The sequence below is a fragment of the Canis lupus genome, chromosome 10 (genome assembly GCF_011100685.1).
Source record: "Canis lupus familiaris isolate Mischka breed German Shepherd chromosome 10, alternate assembly UU_Cfam_GSD_1.0, whole genome shotgun sequence".
Lineage (NCBI taxonomy): Eukaryota > Metazoa > Chordata > Mammalia > Carnivora > Canidae > Canis > Canis lupus.
The window spans coordinates 25,066,229-25,093,805 of NC_049231.1; the positions used below are offsets into that span (position 1 = coordinate 25,066,229).

The 27,577-nt window shown below is 38.8% G+C and overlaps 1 protein-coding gene across 2 annotated transcripts in view; it reads right to left on the reverse strand.

Moving 5' to 3' along the window:
- The window catches only part of EP300 (E1A binding protein p300), an 80,204-nt gene that overhangs the window by 31,683 nt on the left and 20,944 nt on the right, over positions 1-27,577 (reverse strand). For both annotated transcript variants that reach the window (XM_038550446.1, XM_038550447.1), the window contains exons 3-10: positions 18,264-18,440; positions 16,699-16,960; positions 15,958-16,071; positions 14,511-14,756; positions 8,981-9,074; positions 8,283-8,420; positions 5,881-5,998; positions 4,856-5,030 (exon numbers count right to left, since the gene is read on the reverse strand). In XM_038550446.1, the coding sequence (XP_038406374.1) occupies positions 4,856-5,030; positions 5,881-5,998; positions 8,283-8,420; positions 8,981-9,074; positions 14,511-14,756; positions 15,958-16,071; positions 16,699-16,960; positions 18,264-18,440 (1,324 nt within the window). The remainder of the gene's footprint in view (positions 1-4,855; positions 5,031-5,880; positions 5,999-8,282; positions 8,421-8,980; positions 9,075-14,510; positions 14,757-15,957; positions 16,072-16,698; positions 16,961-18,263; positions 18,441-27,577) is intronic.

Sequence of the window (27,577 nt, forward strand, 5' to 3'; positions counted from 1 at the left end):
ACCAGAAATCCATATCCTAATGCAAATCTTTTCAAATATGTGAGACTAACCAAATGAAAAAACAAAAACCTAATTCTAGGTCTAGGCCTACATCTAGACCTAACACCTTCATTTACAACCATGATGCACATGTTGGTTTTTGTTGCCTAAATTGTATAAATGTGTCCAAAAACCCATGTTGGCCCTTTAAAGAGGTCTTAAATCCTCTTATCATAAGGATTATCTGATGAACATTTGAAGGAACATTCTGCTGGTAATTAATTATTTAGAGATTTTTTTAAAAATACATATACATACATGTATAAAACCATTCATTAAAATACTTCTCATTCACATTAAATAACCTCAATGCAAAGTACATATATCAGACAATCAGAAACCAGTATTAACAGGTTAGTATTTCTGGGAAACTACACAGATAACATACATACTTGTCAACTTTCTTGAAGTTTTTATATTTGCAAAAAACTGAGGAGTCAGCTTCTTATTCAACCTAACAATTAGGTTCATCATTTTCAGACTGTACATATATGTTGTTTATATACACTTATTATAAACATCTTTCTAGGCCAATACAGATACCTACCATAGCCACCGTTTGATTATTTAATGCATGCTCTTTGGGGAAAAAAAAACTTTAAAGAAATACAAAAATTAGAATGTTTAAGTCTTCCATAATCTTTCCTTGTACCCACAATCATTTTCCCATGCAAATATAAAAATGAGGTAGAAATAAATTCCTACAAATTTGACAGATCACATTAAATGAGTATAAAAACTGTGTTGTCCACATTTCCCACTGCATTTGTCTATCTTTTAAAAAACTGAGATGTAAGTGACAATATATTAGTTTTAGGTATACGTGATTCAATATTTATTCATATTAAAAGAGGATCACCATAGCAAGTCTATTCCACATCCATTACCATATAGAGCAACAAGAGTTGTTTTCCTTGTGATGAGAACTTTTAAGATCGCCTCTTTTAGCAAGTTTCAAAGGTCTACTATAGTATTATTATCTATAGTAATCATGCTGTACCTTACACATCCTCAGAACTTCATTATAATTGCAAGTTTGTACCTTTTGATCTCCTTCATCCATTTCACCCACCTCATCCATACTGCCACCCCCACTCTGCCACTGACAACCACCAAACTGTTCTCTGTATCTATGAGCTCATTTTTCTTCATAAAGATGCCAAATAAAAGGGAGATCATATGGTAGGTCTTTCTGACTTATTTCACTTAGCCCAGTGCTCTCAAGGGCGATCCATGTCACAAATGGCAAGACTTACCTTTTTTTTGTTTTTGTTTTTAATTTTTTTTTTTTTTAATTTATTTATGATAGTCACAGAGAGAGAGAGAGGCGCAGAGACACAGGCAGAGGGAGAAGCAGGCTCCATGCACCGGGAGCCCGATGTGGGATTCGATCCCGGGTCTCCAGGATTGCGCCCTGGGCCAAAGGCAGGCAGGCGCCAAACCGCTGCGCCACCCAGGGATCCGACTTACCTTTTTTTATGACTGAATAGTATTTGTGGGTGTGGGTGTGTGTGCGCACAAACACACACACACACACACACACACACACACACACATATTTTCTTGACCCAATGATGGACGTATCTTGGGTACTGTAAAAAACCTGCAATGACTATGTGAGTGCTTATCTTATTAAACTAGTTTCTGGGGATCCCTGGGTGGCTCAGTGGTTTGGCGCCTGCCTTTGGCTCAGGCTGGGATCCTGGAGAACGGGGACCGAGTCCCACATTGGGCTCCCTGCATGGAGCCTGCTTCTCCCTCTGCCTCTCTGTCTTTCATGAATAAATAAATAAAATCTTTTAAAAATAAATAAATAAAAAATAAATAGTTTCTTCCTATGGTGCGCTTCGGGTTTTTAAATGTGGTCAAATTAACCACCCTTTTCTAATATGGTTTGGTTTTATTTTCTGGATGTTTCCTCATCTACTTTTATGTTGAGACAATGGTGAGCTAGGTTGGACAATTAAGCCCTTTCTTTCAAGAAAACTATCTTTTATTTTACAATTCTATTGAACATATCTTCATGTTTTAAACAGACTGTGAATGCCCGGGTTTGATTCTTGGTTCTGCCATTCACTAACAGTATAACTATGGCAAGTTAGGCAACCTCTGTATGCCTCAGTTCCTTACTGGTAAAATGGGGCAAGAGTACCTAATATTAGGTTTACTGGATCTCTCAAATCTTTTTTTCTATATATCTATCCTCTCTCTACCAATTTTTTTCATCATGTAAGCTCTACAGCCCAATGTGGGGCTTAAACTCATGACCCTGAGGATCAAGAGTTGCATACTCAAATGACTCAGCCAGCCACTCCATGTTCTGTACCTTTTTAAATAAAGCTGTTTTAATTCTTGTGTGTTTTTTTTAATTGCCAATCTGGTTTTAAACTCAATTCTTCCAGTTTGTTTTCGATTCTCTGCTGTCTTTTTGCTTTCCTTCCCTTTTGTGTAATTTTTTTCTTTTAAACGTTTCCTTTTTCTATAATTAATTTCTCTTGGAGCTTTAATTATCCACACAAAGACCACAGGATGAATCCTTTATGATCCTTATTTATCTCTATATAACAGGGAGCAGTTCCTTCAGGGTGTGTTATTTGTTCAAGAGGGTAGGTGGAAACACCTTAGAGTGGTTTCTCTAGCAGCCACACCTTGACCTTCACCTTTAAGTAGAGGGCTCCAGATGGTTGGTTAAATCTGTTCAACCTTCCAACTGCTTGGGTAAAAAGGGAATGCTCTGGAGAAGCCTCAATTAAAATGTTCTAGTGTACAGCTGTGTGGTTACTTTAGCAATGCATATATTATTGTGAATATTTCTGTGCAATTCTATAGTACTTAAAATTAAATTTTTAGAAACATAACTGGATTCAAGGGAATGAAAAAACCATTTAAATTCTCACCACCACGAACAAAAAAATAACAAAAAAATAAACTAAAATAAATTCTCACCAACAGTGTATTCCAGAGCCACGTTGCTATACAGTCATTAATAGCCATTTTAACCTTTAGAGACCCCCAAAAGGTCATGCTGATTTTACTTTTCTTTCATTTTCTTTTCCCATTTTTCTTTCCATGTTTCATCTTTTTCCCCAAGGTACATATTAAGGAAATTAGCACCTTTAATTTTGAAAATATTTTCCTTGGTTTGCTCATTAATTATGTTATGGAATCTTCTGTAGTCGTTTTCTTCTTCAAAACTTTGAGGTAATATCTAATTTTTTTTTTAAGATTTATATATTTCATTGAGAGAGAGAGAGAGAGACTGAGAGGCAGAGACACAGGCAGAGGGAGAAGCAGGCTCCACGCAGGAAGCCCAACGTGGGACTCGACCCTGGGTCTCCAGAACCACACCCTAGGCTGCAGGCGGCGCCAAACCGCGGCGCCAAACCACTGCGCCACCAGGGCTGCCCTAGGTAATATCTTATTTAAAGGCATTTCTCATTTCATTTTATATTTTCTTCAATACATTTTGTGTACTCCTTTAAATTTTTTGTTTAAAATTTAAAACTTCTGATTCTTTTACAGTCAACTTGCATATGGGATAAGGCAGGGATCTCATTCTACAAAATGCCAGATTTAGTATAGGCTAAAGGTCAACATATATGTAGGGTTATTCAGTTCCACTAATATTTGTTCCTACCTACCATAGTGCTTTTCCTCTAACATAAGACCACAATTTAATATCTGTAGCCTTTAGACTTGGCTCAAATTTCTAAGGAACTTCAGAAAGTTCTATCATACCCAAATATCTCAGTTTTGCCCACTTGTCTCTATACCTTCCTTATTGTCCTGGTTTGGACCATCAGCACTGAATCAGTCTCAATTCTAGTCCTGACTTTGTTTCTGAACATTTGCTCTCCTACCTACTGAAAAAACAGCTGCCCTTCCTATGCCAGTGGGTCTCCATGCTTACTCTTCCCCTGCCAGAAACACTTTTGCTCTTCTCAATTCTTCTGACATCATGGCCCAATGAGAACATGTATCCAGCATACTGCACTTAATAAATAGGGCTGCTAAAGGCCAGTGGCAATCAGGAGTTCACCACATTACTACTTCAAGGCCTGAGGCAGATGAAATTTCTTAGCCCACCTAAAATCCTGACCTATGACTTGACACCTGCTGGCGCAGATGGCACTATCTAACCTATGGCAGTCAGTTTTCCCTGACTCATGAAATACGGGCTTATCTGTATTTATTTAAATAGCCTATGTTCTTCCTCACCACTGTGTACCTAACTCCTCATTTCACTGTTTGAAACCTCGTAATGAGCCAGTGAATAAATAAGGGAATGTATAATAATGCTGGCTATATGGTTAATTCATGAGGTTGAGAAGGCTCTTACCTGTCAAGATGAATTTTAAACAGTTCTAAGAAATAAATAGTTCTTAGCCTTCAAACATACTGAGTCAAGAAGATGTGACAATGTCAAATAACATGGTATTTATTGCAAGTTTAGGATGTGGAGCTGGTGGAGCCCTTGAATTTGCCTGGCCTACATCTAGGATGGCTACCAAATGCAAGTCACTGTAAACTTCTGAGCTATCATTTTCTACATGCCACTTTGAGAGAAGAGTATCTTGGGCTTCTAAAAATGATGCCAGATTATCAAAACTTAAATACTTATTGTATGTCTAGAAATCTTAAATATACTCTTCAGTTACTGCTTTTACCAGAAGATGAATTCGTTTCCTTGCAAAGGCAAAAAAGGGTCATTCAGAAACTCTAGAATAAGTACATGAGCTAATGCAAATTAATGACTTTGGTTAGAAACCATTTTATTACCAATTTCTCCCCAAAATAACTAATAAAAAGCACTTACTGGAAGTCATTCCTGGTTGTGGCTGCCCCATATTGGGCCCTGGATTCATAGAAACTGGCACCATGCCTGCAGCACTGGGTAGCATGTTTTGTTTCTGTAGTCTAGTCCTTCGTTTTTCTTCTAGTTCTTTCTGGATCTTATAGATCTTCTCAGCTAGCAGGTGGTAGTATTCCGCCTTTTTGAAGGTTGGAAATGAAGAAGAAAAAAGAGGAACTACTATTAGGTAACAAAATATGAATGAAGAATAGATAGATATTAGCTTCATTTAAAGATGTAAGCAGAAACCCAAAGGGGGGAAATCTAATCTATTTTATTTTTTTAAGTTTTAATTTTAGTTAACATACAGTCTAATATTAGTTTTAGGTGCATAATACAATGACTCAATACTTCATATATCACCTGGTGCTCATCATGACAAGTGCACTCCTGAATCCCCATCACCTGTTTCCTTCCACCTCCCCTTCTGATAACTACCATCTAATCTACTTTCTTAGATCATTCCAGATGGGAGTTCATGTTTGAAAACATCATGTGAAAAGCAACTTTATTATGAACCTAATGAAGCATGGCCTCTCAAGAGTAGGTTTATAACATACGTGCAATTTACAGCACATGGAATGAATATGCTTTATTTATAGAAAGTGCCATTTTAGATTACAAAGTTCAAATGATGTAGAGAAAACTGGAATACTACTTGAGATGAACATACTAAGCAGCTGATTCACCATTTTCCAGTGAAAATAGCAAAGAGCTGCTAACAGCTCAACCACTTTTTAAGTTGACAGAAGGACAACCCAGATAAAGGGCCACACAAGTGCACTGTATTATTAAGAGGAAAAATGTAAGATTCTTGATGACATACACTTTAAGAAAACTGCTCTGTTATCTTGACTGTGCACAGTGAGAATAAGACAGGATAGCTAAAGGGTATCTCTAAAGTACACTATTATTTGTTATATTACAAAGAAGAGTAAACAACTAGAACAGGTCCATTTCTGACTTTATATAGAAAAACAGACGCTCACTCGATTATTTGCAGATTCATACATGTCCCCTTCCACTTTCCGGGCGTATGCAACTAAGTTTTCCATCCGTCTGTCTTTTAAAGCAGCAGGATCCGGAGTAGGAAATATGGCTTGAACACTAGGAAAAGAAAATTCTACCAATATAATACCATGTCAACTTTTCATTCTCATCACAGAAATATACAGCAGTTTAAACTTCTTCCTGATTAGTATTTTCTTATTTTTATAAAATGTGCACATTACAAGTAAAATAAAAAGGGGTATGTGCTCAAATATTAAATAACACTGCCCCAAATATAATAGTATCTGTGGTAAACAAAAGTTTTCCCCAATCAGAAGAAATGACATATTAAAAATCCCCTGTGGTCTCTGTCACTCTAACAAGGAGCAAAAGAATTATACCGTGCTATTTGCATAAAGGATGCAAGGAAACCTGACCTCTGTTAATAGTGTCAAGTACCAACTGTTTAACTGTTTTCGGAAACTTCTACTCTCCTCACTATTCAGCTTAATGAAATAAAACCTAATAGGGGCACCTGGGTGGGTAAGTCAACTTAAGCACTTGACTCTGGATTTCAGCTCACGCTCTGAGCATGGAGGGTGCTGAATGAGTGCCTCTCCTCTCCTCTCTCTCTCAAATAAATACATACATAAATAAATAAAACAAACCTAATAATCACTGCAAAATCTTACAGGATCAAAATGTGAAGTGGAAAGGGCAGAAATACACAATGATTCTGTCACATTCAAGGTCTTTTTACTTTCCTTCTTTCTTTTTTTTTTAAAGATTTTATTTATTTATTCATAGAGACACAGAGAGAGAGAGAGAGACACAGGCAGAGGGAGAAGCAGGCTCCATGCAGAGAGCCTGACGTGGGACTTGATCCAGGGTCCCCAGGATCACACCCTGGGCTGCAGGCAGCACTAAACCGCTGCACCACCAAGGCTGCCCAAGGTCTTTTTACTTTCTAACAATTCTCTACAAATCCTAAAGATCTGACAAATATATTTCCAGCCACTAATTTTATTATTTGGGTATCTCATGTTCATTTGTGTAGGACTTGGAAAACGCATATGAAAAAGAAATAAATGGAAGTTTAGAATATTTGAACTGGTAAAAAAAAAAATCTGCAAGCATATAATACACTTTTAATGTCAAGTCAGATGATCAAAAAAAATCTATTGTCTATTGTTATAAGGTAACCGTTGTTAAACAATTTGAATATCATAAAAATAAGTTTGTTTTGGTTGTTCCCTTTTAATTCATTTTATTAAAATCTTAGTTTTATTAAACTTTATAAAATGTTATTACATTTATTAAATTTAATGTTATTAAAAATTAGTTCTCTCCTAGTTGTCAAATTCCACTTCTAGTGACATCATTTTGAATTCCTAAATGAAATTCAAATATAATTTGAAGGCTAATGTAAGATATAAATAAATTTAGATAAAATTTTGATAAGCCACATGGTTCTAAACCAATAAAAAAACATGGATGCGGGCAGCCCCGGTGGCGCAGTGGTTTGGCGCCGCCTGCAGCCTGGGGTGTGATCCTGGAGACTCAGGATCGAGTCCCACATGGGGCTCCCTGCGTGGAGCCTGCTTCTCCCTCTGTCTGTGTCTCTGCCCCTCTCTCTCTGTGTCTATGAATAAAAAAATAAAATCTTAAAAAAAACAAAAACAAAAACAAAACATGGATGCAATGAAGGAAACCTTTCTGTTAAGTGGAAGAGAAATGAAAAAAAAAAAAAAGACTGCTTTCTGAGAAAAAAATGCTGGGCATCATTCAAAGTCCAAGCTCTGTAATGAGCAAGGTCCAAGCTCTACTTTTATGATACTGGGTACATTTTATTGCTCTTTATGCTTTTCCCTTCTTTCATCTGACAAGACATCTTTAAAGAAGTGAGGGTGAATGAGTGGCATATATCAACTCTGCAACAAACAGGGCAATCTCACAAACCACCGACAATGCACTTTTGGAGGGCCAGAATACCACAGAGTGGCCCCACTCAACAACTTAAGAGTTTTATTTGGAATAAAAGAAAACAATGTTACCACTACCATATTCTGATGCACTGAGACCTGATTTTTCTTATTTTAAAATTTGAGTTTTGCAAAGGCAGTAACATTAAGATGAACAATTTTTAGCTAATATATTGAAAACCGCCACCAAGTAGAATAGTTTATACACCATGAAAGCTGAAAGACTCCTACAAATGATGGTGGAAAAGCTGGAAAGCAAAGAACAGGAAGCAAGAAAGCCACATAAACATATAAGCATTAGCAGCAACAGCCAGGCTACAGAAAAATCAATAATACTCCTCTTATAGTTAAGTGCCTGGTAGATTGGAAGCATGTTGACATGGTAACTCTTTATGACTAAGACATGCCCACAATCTTACAGTTTATGAACAAGATGATTTCGAAGATCCTGAGTAATATCTTCATGCCATTGTTTCCGAATTCCAGTATTGGATGGTTGAGCTGCTGTTGGCATAGGACCCAGGGAGGCCACACTGGCATTTTCACTCATCATTGGGCTTCAAAACGGAATTGTTAAATAGTTTTAGTGAAGAAGGTAGAAGAAAGAAGATCTTAGTTAAAGTAGAGCTGACAGTGATGACTACAATGGATCCAACACACTATGACAAGTCTATTTACATAAAGAAATCTGGGAGAAAGTGTGTATGTGTTTGCACTTGTGTAAAGCAGAGTTAAGCCACAACACTTCATCCTCTGGAGGAGAGGATGAAAGTCTTGGGTTTAGAACACTTAAGTGTTATGTTGTAGGACTAAACTGTTACTTTGACACAACTTATCCCAGGAAATCCACCTCATGGATTAATTCTTACCTCTGGGATAGAGCAAACTCATTTTTTTAAGCAGCTGCATACTTGCAACTTCTTACAATATCCCGGGAAGATAAGGGTTACCCCCAGGTAAATGATACAATGTCAAATTAAGATCATAGAAAGCTAAAAACATGGACTCAAATATAGTATTTGCCTTCATTCATCAAGGACAGTTTGAAATGAGGGGAAAAAAAATTCTAACCAGTATTTAAAACATTATACAGGACACACACCAAGAAAAAACTTACTTTTGAGAATTTATGGCTGAATGCAACATTGAGTCAGACAGAAGATTTGATGTCTGAACCCCTACACCTCCATTTACTCCCATAGGACTAGCACCTAGGTCAAAGCAAACAAAAAAAGGGAATATTTTAAATACCAATAGCAAAAAGAACAAATGAACAAATGAACGAAAAGTTATAAAAGTACTAGAACATACCACAAGAAAATTCTGTCTTTTCGAAGACCCAAAACCCAGAAGCCATAAGGACAACATTTAAAAACTGGAGTAGTAAATAAAATAATCACCATGAACAAAGAGTTAAAAGTCAAAACAGGGGAAAAGGGATCCCTGGGTGGCGCAGCGGTTTAGTGCCTGCCTTTGGCCCAGGGCGCGATCCTGGAGACCCGGGATCGAATCCCACGTCAGACTCCCGGTGCATGGAGCCTGCTTCTCCCTCTGCCTGTGTCTCTACCTCTCTCTCTCTCTCTCTCTGTGACTATCATAAATAAAAAATTAAAAAAAAAAAAAAAAAACAGGGGAAAATAATTACTAGGGCTATATGGCAAATTAAAAAAACAAACAAGTACACTCTTTGACTTAGTATTTCCACTTCTGATATTTCCTTCTCATAGGTGTACACATAAATGTATGGACATTAAATACAATGGTGTTAAAAAGAACAAAAAACTAGAACCAAAAATGTTTAGGTAACATAACTATATATGCATTATTTTCATAAGCACAATTTATATAAGGACATAAGGAACCTAAGTGTGGGAAAAAAAAAAAAAAAATGGAACCTAAGTGTGATAATCCCTGGATAGGGGGAATGAAAAGATGGTGTTTTGGTTAAACATTTGAATACTCCTTCAAACTGGCCTGAATAGTTCTTTGTGCATACATTATCTTTTCAATTAGCAATTTTAATGAATACTCTCTTTCTTTAAAAATAAAAATATCTGACAGCAATATTCACACTAAACCAGATTAGATTTTCATGTGGTTAAAAACAAAACTTTTTATTTCTTCATGAGACACACAGAGAGAGAGGTGACATAAGCAGAGGGAGAAGCAGGCTACCTGTGGGGAGCCCAATGAGGAACTGATTCCAGGACTGATCCCAGGACTCCCGCATCACACCCTGAGCCAAAGGCAGACACTCAACCACTGAGCCACCCAGGTGTCCCCAAAGAAACATTTTACACACACAATTCTATTAATATACCTCAAGATATTTTAGTTAAAAACTAGAAAACAAAACTTCCCCCTATAATGGAAATAATTGGCTAGATCTGTAAACATTTAATGAAGAAAATGCTGTTTCCTTCATGATCTTTCCTAAATACTTAGGCAGAAATCTGCCTTTTAAAATGATGTAGAATGCAGAAATCTGACAACATCAACCCAGCTCTGAAATGCAATTGCTGGAAGTAGTCTTTCAAAACTGAATTGTAATGTTCCTAATTCTGTATTTGTCAATTTAAAAACCCATATGTAAATACTCCTTTTTAGAGAAATTAAGTACTCATAACATTTGCTTTACTGATGGCAACAGCATGAAGAGGTAAAAGAAAAAGTGAGGACACTCCACCAGTATGCTTACTGCATTCTGATGGCACACAAAAGCATAGCAAAACATTCTCTACGAAGTCCCCAGGTCCATTTAATATTCAGCACTGAATCCAAGTAATGGCTCAATCATAACTTCGGAAGGAATACCCTTACACAGGCTAATATTTAACATCCTAAGAGGGGGTTAAAAACAACAATAACGGGGATCCCTGGGTGGCGCAGCGGTTTGGCGCCTGCCTTTGGCCCAGGGCACGATCCTGGAGACCCGGGATCGAATCCCACGTCGGGCTCCCAGTGCATGGAGCCTGCTTCTCCCTCTGCCTGTGTCTCTGCCTCTCTCTCTCTCTCTGTGTGACTATCATAAATAAATAAAAATTTAAAAAAAAAAATAATAAAATAAAATAAAATGCTTTCCTAAAATCCTCTTAAAGACTATGGAGAGTGGGGATGCCTGGGTGGCTCAGTGGTTGAGCTTCTATCTTCGGCTCAGGTCGTGATCCTGGGGTCCTGGGACTGAGTCCCACAGGCTCTGCAGAGAACCTGCTTCTCCCTCTGCCCATGTCTCTGCCTCTCTGTGTGTCTCTCATGAATAAATAAAACAAACAAACAAACAAACAAACAAACAAAAAATGTGGAGAGGGGCGCCTGTACGGCTCAGTTGGTTAAGTGTCTGACTCTTGATCTGGGCTCAGGTCATGATTTCAGGTCATCAGTCCCCATGGTGGGTGTGGAGCCTGCTTGAGATTCTCTCCTTCTCTCTCTCTCAAGAAAGAAAAAGAAAAAGTAAAGACTAGAGAAAATTACACACCCCAGTCAGGGAGACTCCACTTTGAGATGCATTTCTTAAGTTTTAAGAAACTCATAAAAAGAAAATGAAAGGGGGCACCGCACCCTTCAACATAGACACACAGTACTAATTACATTTAAAAGGGCTTTGGGGGCAGCCCGGGTGGCTCAGCGGTTTAGCACCTCCTCCAGCCCAGGGTGTAATCCTGGAGATCTGGGATCGAGTCCCACGTCAGGCTCCCTGCATGGAGCCTGCTTCTCCCTCTGCCTCTGTCTGTGCCTCTCTCTCTGTGTTTCTCATGAATAATAATAAAAATCTTTCAAAATTAATTAGATAGATAGATAGATAGATAGGCAGGCAGGCTTTGGTATAAAAGAAATAACACTACTTCATATGTTTGCTTGAACCTAATGAATAGAAATCATGAAGATTTGGGCGCCTGGTGGCTCAGTTGGTTAAGTGACTGCAGGCGGCTCAGGTCTGATCCCAGGAACCTGGAGGAGTTCTGCATCAGGCGCCCTGCTTAGCGAGGAGTCTGCTTTTCCCCTCTGCCTCTGCCCCTCCCCTGGCTTATGTTCTCTCTTGCTCACTCTCTCAAATAAATAAAATCTTAAAAAAAAAACAACAACACAAAACTATAAGGATGTAACATGTCAAAAAGAAGAGTATATGTTTTTATACTACTTTTTAAGATGGGACTGAACACAACAAAAAAAAAATGAGGCATTCTAGAATTTTTGGCTTAGGGTGATTATTACTAATAAGGCACTATTAACTGAACTAACAAGTAGATGGAAACTTGATTAATCTTTAATCCTAAAATAAAGAGACTGAGAAAAGGGAAAAAAAATCTCGAAAAGCTACCTTTCAAATGAGTTTGTGGCTATACACAAACATACATACACACGATACAAGAGGAGAGGAAAAGAACAAAAATAGGAATTAAAGACAGAAATTTGAAAAATAACGAGAAATAGCAACTACAAAAATGAAAATCCAGGCCAGGTAGAAGTAGACAACTGCACTGGGTGGAGAAGCTAAATCTCGAGGAAGACTCTGGATACCACTTTGGATGTCATGGGAAGAGAGAAGAAAAACAGCAATCTTAAGTTTAAAAAAAAAAAAAAAAAGGTGAAGGGGGAAAATGAAGTTCCCATTATCTCGATTTCTGACCCTATTTCACAAGAGTTTGAAAACTAACCTGAAAAGGCAGGATTAGCTCTTCATCCCAGTTTCTGGTCTAGTTTTTAAAACTCACTCAAGAATTATTTAACAAGTTAGCACTGCTTGTCAAGGAATGATGTACATTTCTTTAAGAACAAAAATTAACAAGATTACATTTTTGTAATAGTAGTGTGCCCAATTTTGTTTCCTCATTTAGAATCAAACAATAATGGGCAGAAACTAAAGCCTACTTCAACAATATTAACCAAAGGCTGACAATGGATTTCACAGGAAAAAGCACGATGGATTATTCAGAACCAACTGTTTTCTTTTTTTTTTTTCTTTAAAAATTTATCAGAGAGAGTGTGTGTGTGTGCACACAAGTGGGAGGGGCAGAGGAAGGAGGAGAAAATATCTCAAGCAGACTCTGCACTGAGCACAGAGCCTGACACAGGGCTTGATCTTGATCCCAAAACCCTGAGATCATGACCTGAGCTGAAACCAAAAGTTGGACACTTAAAATGACTGCACCACCTAGGTGCCCCCAGACTGTTTTCTAGTTACAGAACTCATAACCAAGGAGAATTTTGGAATAAACAGGCAAAGTATTAAAAGTCACTGACTCACCAGTGGACTTACTTATTTAACTATTTAAACAAAATGGCTTATAGATGTTCAACTGCTTGTCAGTAAAGAGCGATAATCTAAATGCAAATTTCCTTTACTTCACCACAATTAGAGAAAAAATATGCCCCAAATTAGGATATTGGAACACTGCTCACTCTTCCCTTCTTCAGTCATATCATAGGAAGAGGTTAAGTAAACATGTATGTTCAATAAGCGATTTCAAAAGGCACGCTACTTCTGCAAGAATATGGATATCTCTATTAACAATAGCCACTCTCATTTCTATACATTTCAAATCAAAACACAACAACCTCTCTCTTTTTTTTGTTTTTGAAGATTTTTGTTTGAGAGAGAGAAACAGAGTGACAGGGCACCCCGGGTGGCTCGGCGGTTTAGTGCTGCCTTCAGACCAGAGCCTGATCCTGGAGACCTAGGATCAAGTCCCATGTCAGGCTCTCTGCATGGAGCCTGCTTCTCCCTCTGCCTGTGTCTCTGCCTCTCTGTTTCTCATGAGTAAATAAATAAAATATTAAAAAAAAGAGAAGAAAAGAAACAGAGCAACAGATAGTGAGAGAGAGCATGAGCAGAGAGAGGGAGAAGCAGGCTCCCCACTAAGCAGGGAGCCCGACATGGGGCTCAATTCCAGGATCCTGGGATTATGACCTGAGCCAAACAGATGCTTAACTGACTGACCCATCCAGGCACCTCCACAACAATTTCTTTGTGTAGTTTAAAATAACAAAAAAGAAAATTGGAAACCTAAATGTCCCTGTGTAAAAGATTGTTCTTTTTGCATGTTTTTTTTAATTTTTTTAATTTTTTATTTTTTTTTATGATAGAGAGAGAGAGAGAGAGAGAGAGAGGGGCAAAGACATAGGCTGAGGGAGAAGCAGGCTCCATGCACCGGGAGCCCGATGTGGGATTCGATCCCGGGTCTCCAGGATCGCGCCCTGGGCCAAAGGCAGGCGCCAAACCGCTGCGCCACACAATCTGGATCCACAATCCACAATCTGGATCCCAAGATTGTTCTATACAATAAATTAATCTTCAATCGTTAATCACAATTGGGTATATAAAGTGAAAGATGTTCTAGTTAAGAAATAGTTTGTTGTAGAGTAACACTTAAGATCCCACTTCTAGAAATACAAATTCACATATACATAGAAGGATTAAAGACGTAAGTCACTAGCAGTTGCCCCTGGTATACTGATTATGATAAGGCTTTTATACTATAATTTTTAAACATTACTTCGAGAATTAATCACGTAACAAAAAAAATTGAGGAGACACAGAGAGAGACACACATAGGCTAAAATAAACTAAGGAGGTAACTCCGCATATTACATGTTATATATACATATAACCAACATTATATCTATCAATAGGGAGGACACAAACTTACTCATGTTGCTCATGGGCCGCATGCCTTGGGGAGACTGCCCAGACTGCTGATTCTGCTGGTTCTTTGCTTGCACCTGGGGCTGCGCCGGCATCTGATTTACTTGATAGGGCAGCCCAAGAGCTGCATAGGCCCTTTCTATAGAGCTGGGATCAATCTGACTAACAGTGCTTAGGCTGGGGGTAGACTGTTGACCCACTCCTAGAGAGCTAGTATTTCCAAGTCCAACTGGTGCTCCAGTCAGAATTGCTAGAAAGACAAAAGACACGAGATTACAATGTTAAAGATGTAAGAAAAAGAGACTAACCTATCTGAATAAATTTAAAAGACACAAAATTATTGTGATTATGAAACATCTCAGTACACGTATCTTATTTCTCATTCTTTCCCTGAAAAAATGTCTAGAAGCAGAACTGAACTGTCAAAAGGGGTCACTGGCAGGAAAGGCTTTTGATCCTGAACCCAAAAGCCTCCCTACAGGTTCTATTGGTGTTTCCACAAACAGTGTTATGAAGAACTCAGAGCCACACAAATGCCACCACCAGGTAGCATAATTTCTGCCAATGATGTGAGAGAAACAGTACCTTATTTCATTTCTTAATTTAATAATGAACTTTTTGGGGCAGCCCGGATGGCTCAGCAGTTTAGCGCCGCCTTCAGCCCAGGGCCTGATCCTGGAGACCCGGGATCAAGTCCCACATCGGGCGCCCTGCATGGAGCCTGCTTCTCCCTCTGCCTGTGTCTCTGCCTCTCTATCTCTCTGTGTCTTTCATGAATAAGTAAATAAATCTTGAAAAAAAAAAAAAAAAGACTGGTTTAAAAAAAAAATAGTGAACTTTATTATATGCCTTCCTCTACTGAACTATTTCCTTGTCCCTATTTTCTACCTACAGACTACAGATGACTTCTTTATTAATTTATGGTATTTAATTCCTTCTTCACATGCTGCACATATATTTCCGAATTTGTCTTTCAGCTCTAAATGCTTAATGTTTTGTTTCTAGAGAGGAGATGTTGGTAGCTGCACTTGCATCTTTTTACTTTTGTCTTTCCCTAAGAAAAGCTGCTCATCATCCCAGGCTTCTAAAAATAAACTCAAACTTTTTTCCTTTCTCTTTCAATAACTTCAGATTATCTAAATATTTAGATCATAGCTATAAAAGAATAACTTGCCCAATGTTATTGTCTTTTAAGTTTTCATGAATGTAAAAATGAAGCGTAAATTTACTGTTTTTATACAGAATGACTACTAACAGTTTCTGGATCTTTAGGTATTAAGCAGCTCAATTCTAACCTCATGTAATAGGAGTGGAAAAAACCTAGTACAACAGCACAAGGCAGTCATAGGAACTTCACATAATCAAGGAGTACTCTAAATCCCACCAAACTGCACTGGTAAGAGTCTAAGAATATTTTTAGTATAAAAGCTTCAACAGATTTAATCACTTACACTGTTGATTTCTCTTATCTCCAGCATTTTTAAGGGGGAGACACACAGGACAATCATGCCTTGTACAATTCTTCCAGTGTGAAATGATTTGTCGAGAAGATGCACAGTGTGCCACTAAAAAGAAGAAAAATAATTTTTTTCAACTGCAGCTTATACTTTTTAACATTAGTATCGGCTAACTTATTCATCACTGAACAAGTACTACGAATGTTAACTTATTTCATCTTCATAACACCCCTATGTAGTAGCTATTGGCACTCACATTTTATAGTCAAGAGAACAGGCAAAACCTGGCTAATCAACCTGCATAAAGTCAGAGTACTCAAAGTGGGATTCGAACACAAGCAATCTGATTCAGGAACCCTTATTTTTCACAGGTAGCAATCTACTTTATTCTACAACAACAGATTTCTAGTGACTCCATTAATACAAAATGTATTAAGTTGGTAACAACACTGTTTTAGTATTTGCCTATACAATAGTTACCAAATGCTCAATAATGTTTATAGTATGCTCAGGCAAATCAAAGACAATCCAGACCACCACAAAAGGGATGTCCTTTAAAATTTCTATCACATCCCTAGATGCTGACAAAATGATACTGAATTTTATTATACACTAATATGGAATAAGAGACTCTCAGTATAAAGGAGTTTCAAACTAGAGTCCATCACCTTTTCTCTCTGCTTTTGGACTCTAAATGTTGACTGCTGAGGACAGAGGCTCTTTGAGCTCACTCACCTTGGCAGGACTTGCCTGACTGGCAGTGTGTCATGTGGTTCAGGACGTTCTTCATCGTGCGGCAGTGGGGAAGGTTGCACTGCCTCACTTCCCCATTAGCCTGCTCCCGGCGCTGGCACTTATGAGCATGCAAAAGGAGAACAAGCTGCTGCTGGATGAGCTTGCGCTTCTCTGGATCAGCTGTGTGTGCCCCAGAACCCATCCCTGGGGCCACTGGAGTCACAAGGCCTGGCTGCTGGACCTGCGGGGCCTGCTGCTGACCCTAGGGGATGAAACAACAAAGATACACTGAACAGGCAGGTGTCACAGTGTGTTCTCTAATAAATACAGACCTAGACATTTTCAATTAAAACCTTTTAGGACAAAAAAAAAAAAAAAAAAAAAAAAAAACCTTTTAGGACAGTCTACCATGTCCCACAGGGGATTCCAAGATAAATAAACAATGGTTCCTACCATCAAGAAGCTCAATAAGAAAACAGTTACATTACCAAGTAACATAATCAAAGTATATATATAACATAAAGAGTGAAATAAAGAGAAGAGCATGGTAAGCTGGGGTGGCAGAGAAAAAGGCAAGAAACCTATAGTGGAGAGCATGTCCAGGTCAGGTTTTGAAACTCAGGAACACTGAAGAACTTCCCGGGAGACCGAGCAGGGGCCTTTGGGTGAAAAATTAGTTTTTGTAATTAGGGAAGAAAGTCTCTCTTTTTTTCCCTAGTGAAAAAAAGTAAACATTTCTGGGGACAGAGATGCCATGTTTTATTCATTTTTACATCTCTAGTACTTAAAGTATCTGAAATATAGGCAATTGAGTGAATATATGACACAAAGCGAAAAAACCTAAAAATCTGACAGAGAAATAGAATTTCTATAGGACATTTTGTTCCAAAGGTGAACCTGGACTACTTAACAAAGTCACACCTAGAAATAGTTTTACTTTAGAAAAATAGCAAGCAGCAACTCTTTCCTCCCATGGGCCCTATCCCCATGCTTTAGTAAGCATGCTTTTTCTCCTTTTTTACACCAAAACAAAAAAAGGAGGAGGAGGAGGAAGAGGAAGAGGAAGAAAAAGAAAAAGGAAAAGGAAAAGAAAAAGAAAAAAGGAAAAGAAAAATAGCAATGTTAGAAGCCGTGGAGATTTTCCCAAAACAAAAATCACTGTTTAAAACAATGTGTAACATTGAGGGAGGTTGCTTTTGTATGGTAATATCAGTTACAAATCAGTAGATATGGTCATTTAGAGTCAGAATCCTTTGCCAGAGTCTTTCCCAAGAGGAGAAGGGTTCTACTTTCCTATTTTATAGAAACGCTTGCAAGCAGAAGATATAAAATATGGCAGGCCATAAAATTTTCATTGCAGCAGCACCACTTGGCCAACCACCCTTACTGAACAATACTACAAGAAACAAAAACCCATGGGAAATGGAAGGAAGGCACAAGCCTGCTCAATCACAGGGTCCATCCACTACTTCCTAGCATACATAGCAGATTGCATCAATGTTTAACACAATTCTTTTGTCAAAATGGCAGTTTAAAGACAAATCTGTAGATGGATTACAACCCACCATGTTGGGCAATCCTCCACCAGGAACTGCCTTTTTGTCCATTGCAAATGGAGATAAGCTATTTGGTAGTACGGACTTTGTCTGAATCTGGAGACCAAGGCCACCGGCTCCAATCTGCTGTCCAGAATTCTGACTGTACGGTGAACCATAAGGATTAGGGTTGTTCATCATTCCCATCTAAGAATAAAAACAGATGAGAAATTAAATCTTATTCCCTGCATTAACAGAACATTACTATTCTCTTTCCTTTTCCACTTCCTAATTTATAAAGACAATTTTAAAGGAAGTCCTCTGCAGTTATAAACAAAATGTAGAAGTATGTTCATGAAAATATTCAGGTTTTCAACACTAAGATATAGGGGCTTCAGCTCAGAGTAAATTTGCAGAGCTATTTTCTGTAAATATTTGAGATAAATGGGTTTTAGAAAAACTTATAAGCATCTTTATTAAGCTGTATCTGCAAATCATGGTTTGCCATTCATTTTCACTTGAATGAATTAAATGCATTTTATTTAATGTACAAAAATATGGCTTAATAAATTAAATTCAACTCAATAAATGACCCAATCTCTAAATATGTTAGACAGTGTGATATGTCAAATGCATGTGAATGCTTATTCCAGCATTTTGTTAAATGAAAGGTAGAAAACATAAATTAGGAGATATGTCCCTTTTCATTTATAGATACGCTGGCACAATGATTTTAAAACTTTTGAAATGTAAATCCCTTAGAACACGCAAATTTCAGAGTCCACATCATTCCTTGCTGTCTTAAACCTAGCTGGTTTATTCATTAAATTACCTGGCTGGCTCTTAAAGTATTTTGAGTCTCTCTGTATATTCCCATATACTTAAAAAAGTAGATTTTAATCTACATTTATGACAATCTGGAGCAAACATATTGGATAGCTCATTAAAGAACAGAGTATTGGGGTGCATGGATGGGGCTCAGAGGTTAAGCATCTGCCTTCAGCTCAGGCCATGATTCCAGGGTCCTGAGATCAAGCCCCATATCCGAGCTCCCTGGTGAGTGGGGAGCCTGCTTCCCCCCCGGCCCTCCTACTCATACTATCTCAAATAAATAAAATCTTTAAAAAATAAAGAACAGAGTATTAAGTATTCAGAACCAAATGTTTTACTGATAATGATGCAACTTACAATCCTGTTTTTCTAAAGAAGAACCCACCACAAGTCAACCACCACCTACTAAAAACATACAGTAAAGCTCTCAGAATAGAAACTAAGGAGACTGGGGGGAATCCCTGGGTGGCTTAGTGGTTTAGCGCCTCCCTTTGCCCCAGGGCCTGATCCTGGAATCGGATCCCACATCAGGCTCCCTGCATGGAGCCTGCTTCTCCCTCTGCCTGTGTCTCTCATGAATAAATAGATAAAATCTTTAAAAAGAAAAAGAAACTAAGGAGACTGGTGCTACTGCTCAATTAAAAGGAATCATACTAGATTTCTATTCTTCTCAGCCAGATCCAGTTCTATCAGAGAGGGGCTTTCAAATTCTCTCTAAACACACATACCACCACCACCACAGCCCCTACAACTGTTCCCAGTCCGCTGTCACTGTCTTCAAACCCCTCATCACAGCTTGTGTAGACTGTGTCCAACAGGTTTTCTTGCCTTCTGTCTATTCTATTTTCTACCCAGAGCCTTCATGATGTTCATAAGGCCTGACTATCTACCCATGGTATCCTACTATATCCTGTACCCATTAACTTGCAAATCTGAGGAGCAACTTGCTTCTTAAATCTCTAGCATTTGCCTTAAAGATTTTCCTTTTCCCTAGAACTAGGCAGTGGCATACTCCTTTCTTATTTGATTCCTGAAAGATAACCTGTAAAGGAAATAAAATACTAAGTTCACAAAAAGGCAATCCAATATTTTTGGTTGTTGTTGCTTACTTAATTGGTACAACCAAACTAAGCATCAGCTACAGATTCTACTCATCCTCTAAGATCCATTTCAAAAGTTACCGTTTCTGTGAAGCATCTATCGTCTAGACCACTAAAGAGCTCATTTTCTACCCTAATAAATGTCTGTGCATTTATAAAACAACATAGATGATAAAATAAGTAAAGGAAAGAACCTTAGTTTTTTACCTACGTAGGCCCCCCCTGCCCTAATCCTAATTGACAAAAGACCCACTGACTCCGGGGGGAGGGGGAGATCTAAAAGTCATAAAATACAAAAACCTCTGTAAATAAAACTGTTCTTTAAATCGTATACAGTATCTATACTCTGCAAATTTATAACAACATGACATCTTTATCAGTTCAAAGGTTTGCTTGCAGTGGAAAGGCAAAATAATGAAAAATTAAAGAACATTTATGGTTTCCAGATGAGATCAGAGACTAGGAGTTCAGTAATTCCCTTCAGGGAAGTGGCAAGGTATGGGTGGGAAACATACAAGAAGGCAGCAGCCTGAATGGGAAGCATTCAGAGTTAAAGACTTGCTGCTTCAATCTCCAATAATTGGTATTTTCTAAGTGAATCTGGCCAGTAAGATTGTAGGGAGGATCAAATACATTAGAAACAGGCTTAAACTCAAGTTCAGGTTTCTTTTGGTATTTTCAGTGGACTGCAAGTGCTGCTGCCCACATGCTTTTAAAGTACTAATAGGGATCCCTGGGTGGCGCAGCGGTTTGGCGCCTGCCTTTGGCCCAGGGCGCGATTCTGGAGACCCCGGATCGAATCCCATGTCGGGCTCCCGGTGCATGGAGCCTGCTTCTCCCTCTGCCTGTGTCTCTGCCTCTCTCTCTCTCTCTCTCTGTGACTATCATAAATAAATAAAAATTAAAAAAAATAAAAATAAAAAAATAAAAAATAAAGTACTAATATTTGAGAGCAGCCCTGGTGGCGCAGCGGTTTAGCGCCGCCTGCAGCCCAGGGTGTGATCCTGGAGACCCCGGATCAAGTCCCACGTCAGGCTCTCTGTATGGTGCCTGCTTATCCTTCTGCCTGTGTCTCTGCCTCTCTCTCTGTCTCTATGAATAAATAAATAAAAATCTTTAAAAAAATAAAAATAAAGTACTAATATTTGGGATCCCTGGATGGCTCAGTGGTTTAGCGCCACCTTCGGCCCAGGGTGTGATCCTGGAGACCCGGGATCGAGTCCCATGTCGGTCTCCCTGCATGGAGCCTGCTTCTCCCTCTATGTCTCTGCCTCTCTCTCTCTCTTTCATGAATAAATGAATAAAATCTTTAAAAAAAATAAAGTACTAATATTTATATGAATATAGTTCCAATAATATATAAGCCTACATCTGGGGGAGTTACAGTTCACTTTACTGTGTTTCCTATTAGCATGGAAATTCATGACAGACATAAAATGAAAGCTATCCTAACAGAATCTGCAGGACAGACTATAAAAGACCAACAGACAATAAATTAAGCTTTTAGGAGTCCATTATTTACATATATAAAACACAGGGATTTGTAAGCTGCCTCCCCATCTCTTAAGAAGCATAATATATCTAACTCAAATATGTCACAGTAGAATGTGGTTCTTCACATTTGTTCACATAGACACTGCCTTACCTACTTCCAACAACTGGGTTTCCACTAGTTCCTGACATTGCCTGTTTTCCCAATCATAATGCATTACCTAGAAACTCCAAAGTGGACTATGGCCTCAAATATACAGACTGCACCGACTGTTGGTCAGCTGGCAATAACTCATTCCTGACACCTCTGGTCACTCTGACCAACAAAGACTCTCAGGCTTTTGGCTTTTCTGGCTTCCTCAGAGTTCTGCTGCCGGTGTTGCACAGAATAACAATTCTCCCCATTCCTATTATTTCAATATCTCCAACCCCCAATACTCCTCCACCAAATATAAATATAATGGGAAGGGAAATATACTGTACTTAATTTCTGCTACACCATAGTTCCTTATTTGATCCTGTTCCTCTTCTCTATACCTCAAGTGATCCAGATAACCACCTAAACAGAAAAGACAGAGGACCAGGAAACCAGGAAGCCACAACATTTTTAGGCAACTGAAAATAATGTCTCAAGGACTATCTTTTCTTTCTCAAAAATCTGACTCTACAGGGGCGCCTGGATGGCTCAGTAGGTTAAGGGTCTGCCTTTGGCTCTGGTCATGATCCCAGAGTTCTGGGATTGAGCCCTAGATGGGGATGGGGGTGGGGATGAGGATGGGAGTGGGAATGGTGTGAGTGTTAACACACAACTCATCATACCATGTGATATAACCAGAGTCAGGGGAGAGTTAGGTCATCCCCCAGATCCAGGACAATAGAGTAAGAATAAAAAAGTAATATATAAAAATGTTCCAAGATGGGGAGCATTGGTGGCTCAGTGGGTTGGTTAAGTGCCTGATTCTTGGTTTCAGCTCAGGTCATGATCTTGCACTCCTGGGATCGAGCCCCACATGTGGTCTGTGCTCAGCTAAGTCGGTTTGGTATTCTTTCTCTCCCCCTCCACTCTTTCTCTTGCTTAAATAAATAAATAATCTTTTAAGACTTTTTATTTATTTATTCACGATAGAGAGAGAGAGAGAGAGAGAGGCAGAGACACAGGCAGAGGGAGAAGCAGGCTCCAAGACGGGAGCCCAACGCGGGACTCGATCCCGGGACTCCAGGATCGTACCCTGGGCCAAAGGCAGGCGCTAAACCGCTGACCCACCCAGGGATCCCCATCTTTTTTTTTTTAAGGCTGTATCTGTGAAAGGTCCAGGGATCACTAAGGCAGAATTCTAGAAACCAGGGGCATGGTTCTTGCTCTTACAAGGTCTTAGTAGAGCAATGATCATCCCTATATAAGGTTACAGTAAGTGAGGAGGTGACTGTTGCTGCATAAAAGCATTGTATCTGTTTTTAGTTGCTTAGGTTTTATCAATATATGGATAATAATAGAATGACTTTATACTACAGTGATAAACATAGACTTTTTATTCAGAAAGACAAGAGTTCGCTGTAATTACCCATTCCCTGACTTTGTTCCCTTACCTGTATAACGGGAATAAAATCATAAAGTTGATGTTAGAATTAATGGCCCGAACATATACAGCTTTTGGAGCCTAACACTAATTTAGGTACAATTATACTGTCTAACATTATTTAATAACTCTGGATCTTTTCTCTTTAATAAGCTCTTTTATAGAAAATATTTTATTCTTTTTTTTTTTTAAGATTTTATTTACTTAAGAGACAGAGTGCAAGCACGCTGTAGAGAAGCAGCAGAGGGAGAGGGAGAAGCAGACTCCCCACTGAGTGGTGAGTACCAACGTGGGGCTCAATCCCAGGACACGGAGGATCATGACCTGAGCTGAAGGCGGACACTTACCTGACCGAGCCACCTATATTTTTTTATTTTCTAAGAAGGGGGAAAAAAAAACCCTCTAGAATATTAATGAACACTTCCTGAATACAAAGCCCTTAATTCCAAAGAAAGTTAATCTTCCACCAAATTTATATACTATTAATCCACTGAAGTCTCTAATAGTGGGCATTCTCACCTCCTCCAGCCAAAGTTCATGTGGTATATACTATTTGATCTCCTATTGTAGCCAAGAACTACAATTCTAGAAGATTACAGCTTAACTATGTGTCTATATTTGATATTCCCCCTCCCCATAAAAATGTTTTAAGAACATCACAAAATGGGAACTACAATAAATACTAATTACTTGCTACTATTGCTACTAATAACACTAAACACTACTATTACTACTCTACAAATAAGTCCTTACTATATACCACTCACAAGGAGCTTACTTGGACTAATCATTTATTTCCCCAATAATTCCATGAGGTAGGTTATGCCCACTTTTACTATTTCCATTGTACAGGCGGGAAAACTGAGGTAGAGCAAGCAGGATGCCCAAGGTAATATAGCTACTATGGGAGTGCCTGAGCTCATTTTTAACCCAGGCAGGAAAGCTCCAGTCTGTACCATTAACTATGATGATAAACTTCATTGCTTTCTTCATAAATAAAGGGCAGCTATTAGGTAAAAAGATTTTCAAAAATGTCTTTCTTTTGTCAGCAGCATTTTTAAGGAGGCACATATAATGTTTTGTGATGTTTGTGAAGAATGAAAGGATTTAACCAAGAAACCTGACAATATATAGCTGAAGAGGAAGACGACCAGGTTAACAGCCCAGATGCAGGCAGCGGGATTCACATTAGCACTATTCTGCCCTTCACTCCACCCTCCTGAACTAATCAGAAATAAGCTGAAGACATAAAACATTTTTTATTTATTTTACACTAACTCTAAAATCAAAACCTAGATTAAAAGGGGATATGAAAAAAAAAAGGGGGGGGGGGATATGATCCAAGTTTTTTCCCAAAAACCACTGTTAGGACTTGGAAGAAGGTTTTAAGTAGGAATGTCACAACCTGCCTGCACACACTGAACCACAGATTCATCCATAAGAAAAATGTGTACAAAAGCCACTGCCATTTGCCATGAGGGTTCAAAACTTCAAGTTTCACTGAAAAGTTCCTTAATTCCTGATTCTTAAATATCACTAGAACTCTTAGGAATTTTGGAAGAAATGTAATGAATAAAAGCTTTTTTTTCCTGCTACAAAGAGAAAACTTGTCGTTTTATTAAAGTATTTACTTGTCTATTAATTGGGTATCTCATTCCAAACTTCCATAATTCCCCAAAACTTATTTACTAAATAAGAATTTAGAGATGTTATGTGTTAGTTATTGCTGTACTTTACAAGTATCAATTCATAAATATAAATACATGTGGGACTCACTTAAAACCACAAAATATTTTACTAGTAATATTTTTATATTTGAATTCCTCCATTCCATAAATATAAAAGCTGCACAAAGAGAGGGATTTTTGTATGTTTTGTACACTGCTATATGTCTCAAACAATGCTGATAAAAGAAATCTGTGATTTAGGGGTACCTGGGTTGCTCAGTTGGTTAAGCATCTGCCTTCAACTCAGATCAAAAATTTAATGAAAAAAAATTGTGATTTAGACTTTTTTTTTTTTTTTATGACAGTCACACACACAGAGAGAGAGAGAGAGAGAGGCAGACACACAGGCAGAGGGAGAAGCAGGCTCCATGCACCGGGAGCCCGACGTGGGATTCGATCCCGGGTCTCCAGGATCGCGCTCTGGGCCAAAGGCAGGCGCCAAACCGCTGCGCCACCCAGGGATCCCGACTTTTTCTTTTTTTTTTTTTAAGATTTTATTTATTTATTTATGAGAGAGGCAGAGACATAGGCAGAGGGAGAAGCAGGTTCCATGCAGGGAGCCAGACGTGGGACTCGATTCCGGGACTCCGGGATCATGTCCTGAGCCAAAGGCAGACACTTAACCACTGAGCCACCCAGGCATCCCTGTGATTTAGATTATAAACAAAACAGTGTCCCACTCCTACTGAGCCTTTCCTTAAAAAAAAAAAAAAAAAAAAAAAGATTTTAGGGGCAGCCCAGGTGGCCCAGCGGTTTAGCACCGCCTTCAGCCCAGGGCGTGATCCTGGAGACCCGTGATCGAGTCCCAAGTCAGGCTCCCTGCATGGAGCCTGCTTCTCCCTCTGCCTGTGTCTCTGCCTCTCTCTTCTGTGTGTCTCTCATGAATAAACAAAATCTTAAAAAAAAAAAAAAGATTTTATTCTTATTTACCTGACAGAGAGAACACACAAGTAGGAGAGCAGCAGAGGGAGCAGACTCCCCGCTGAGCATGGAGCCCGAATCCAGGCTCAATCCCAGGACCCTAGGATCATGACGTGAGCTGAAGGCAGCCACTTAACCCATTGAGCCCCTCAAGATTTTAAGTAATCTCTACACACAATGTGGGGCTCAAACTTAGATCCCCCAGTTGCATGTTCTACCAGTTGAGCCAGCCAGGTACCCCTGAGCCTTTCCAATTTTTTCTTCATAGCACAGACCTGGAATATCATAACTTACAACTTATGTGCACACTAGAATAGAAGGTCTATGAAACACTCATTCTCTATCTTCAGCACCAAAGCTAGGAATCAATAAATATTTGATCAATCAGTGAAGGTTTAGTCTGTCAGCCCACCTCTCCCCACTGGAGTATAAACATCAGGAGGGCAGGGACTCTTCACAGCTATGTTTTAAAATCTAGAAGATGCACCTAATAAATATTTTAGCTTCTGGTTTCTGTTTTCCACTCCAAATATTCTAACCTAACCACATCAACATAGCAATATGAAAGTGCCAAAAAGGGAAAATCTAGAGAGGCAGGAATGACAAACAATCTTTCCCTAAGTTAAGAGATCAATATTCTTTACTGTGTAGCATAAATTTAAGGGCTTTCATGCATGGAATGTGACCTCAGTCTCCCCACTCTGTATTCATCCCTATGCCTTTTCTTTAAGTAGGCTCCATGCCCGTCCTAGAGCCCAACATGGGACTTAAACTCAAACCCTGAGATCAAGACCTAAGTGAGATCAAGTCAGATGCTTACCCAACTGAGCCACCCAGGCTGCTTCTCGTCCCCATATCTTAATCTCATAGCTGAACTCTCTCTCATCATCATGATTCTCATGAACACAAAGTCCCAAAGCCTACTCAGTTATTCCTCTTACAGAAAGAGCTTGCTCTTAATTCCTTGTGAAAATCTTACCCATCTCCAATATCACCTTCCAAGAAAAGCCATCTTTTTCATTCAGCAAGTATTTACTAATTATATATCAGGTGCTGGCAACTGTAATATACCACTTCAAGAAAAAAATAAATATGTAGGAAAAATATGAAGGAATAGGCATCAAATATATGCTTATAACACCTTAATTCTTTTTTTTTAAGATTTTATTTTTTCATTCATGTCAGAGAGAGAGAGAGAGAGAAAGAGAGGCAGAGACACAGGCAGAGGAAGAAGCAGGCTCCACGCAGCCTGACGCGGGACGTGATCTGGGGACTCCAGGATCATGCCCTGGGCCGAAGGCAGGCACTAAACCACTGAGCCACCCAGGGATCCCCGTAACATCTTAATTCTGTATATAAAGAACACATTTTTAAAGTTTCAGAAAATATATTTAGCTTTACTTAATAAAGCAAAAAAAAGTAGGCTTTTTGAAAAAGAAAAGCCTTTCAATCAATGACCAAAATTAGGTTAACTGGACATTTGGTATATTGAGGTTCCAGAGTAAACGAATACACCTTTATGTCCATCAACTGAGAAAAAAATAACATTTAGGGATCCCTGGGTGGCGCAGCGGTTTGGCGCCTGCCTTTGGCCCAGGGCGCGATCCTGGAGACCCGGGATCAAATACCACATCAGGCTCCTGGTGCATGGAGCCTGCTTCTCCCTCTGCCTGTGTCTCTGCCCCTCTCTCTCTCTC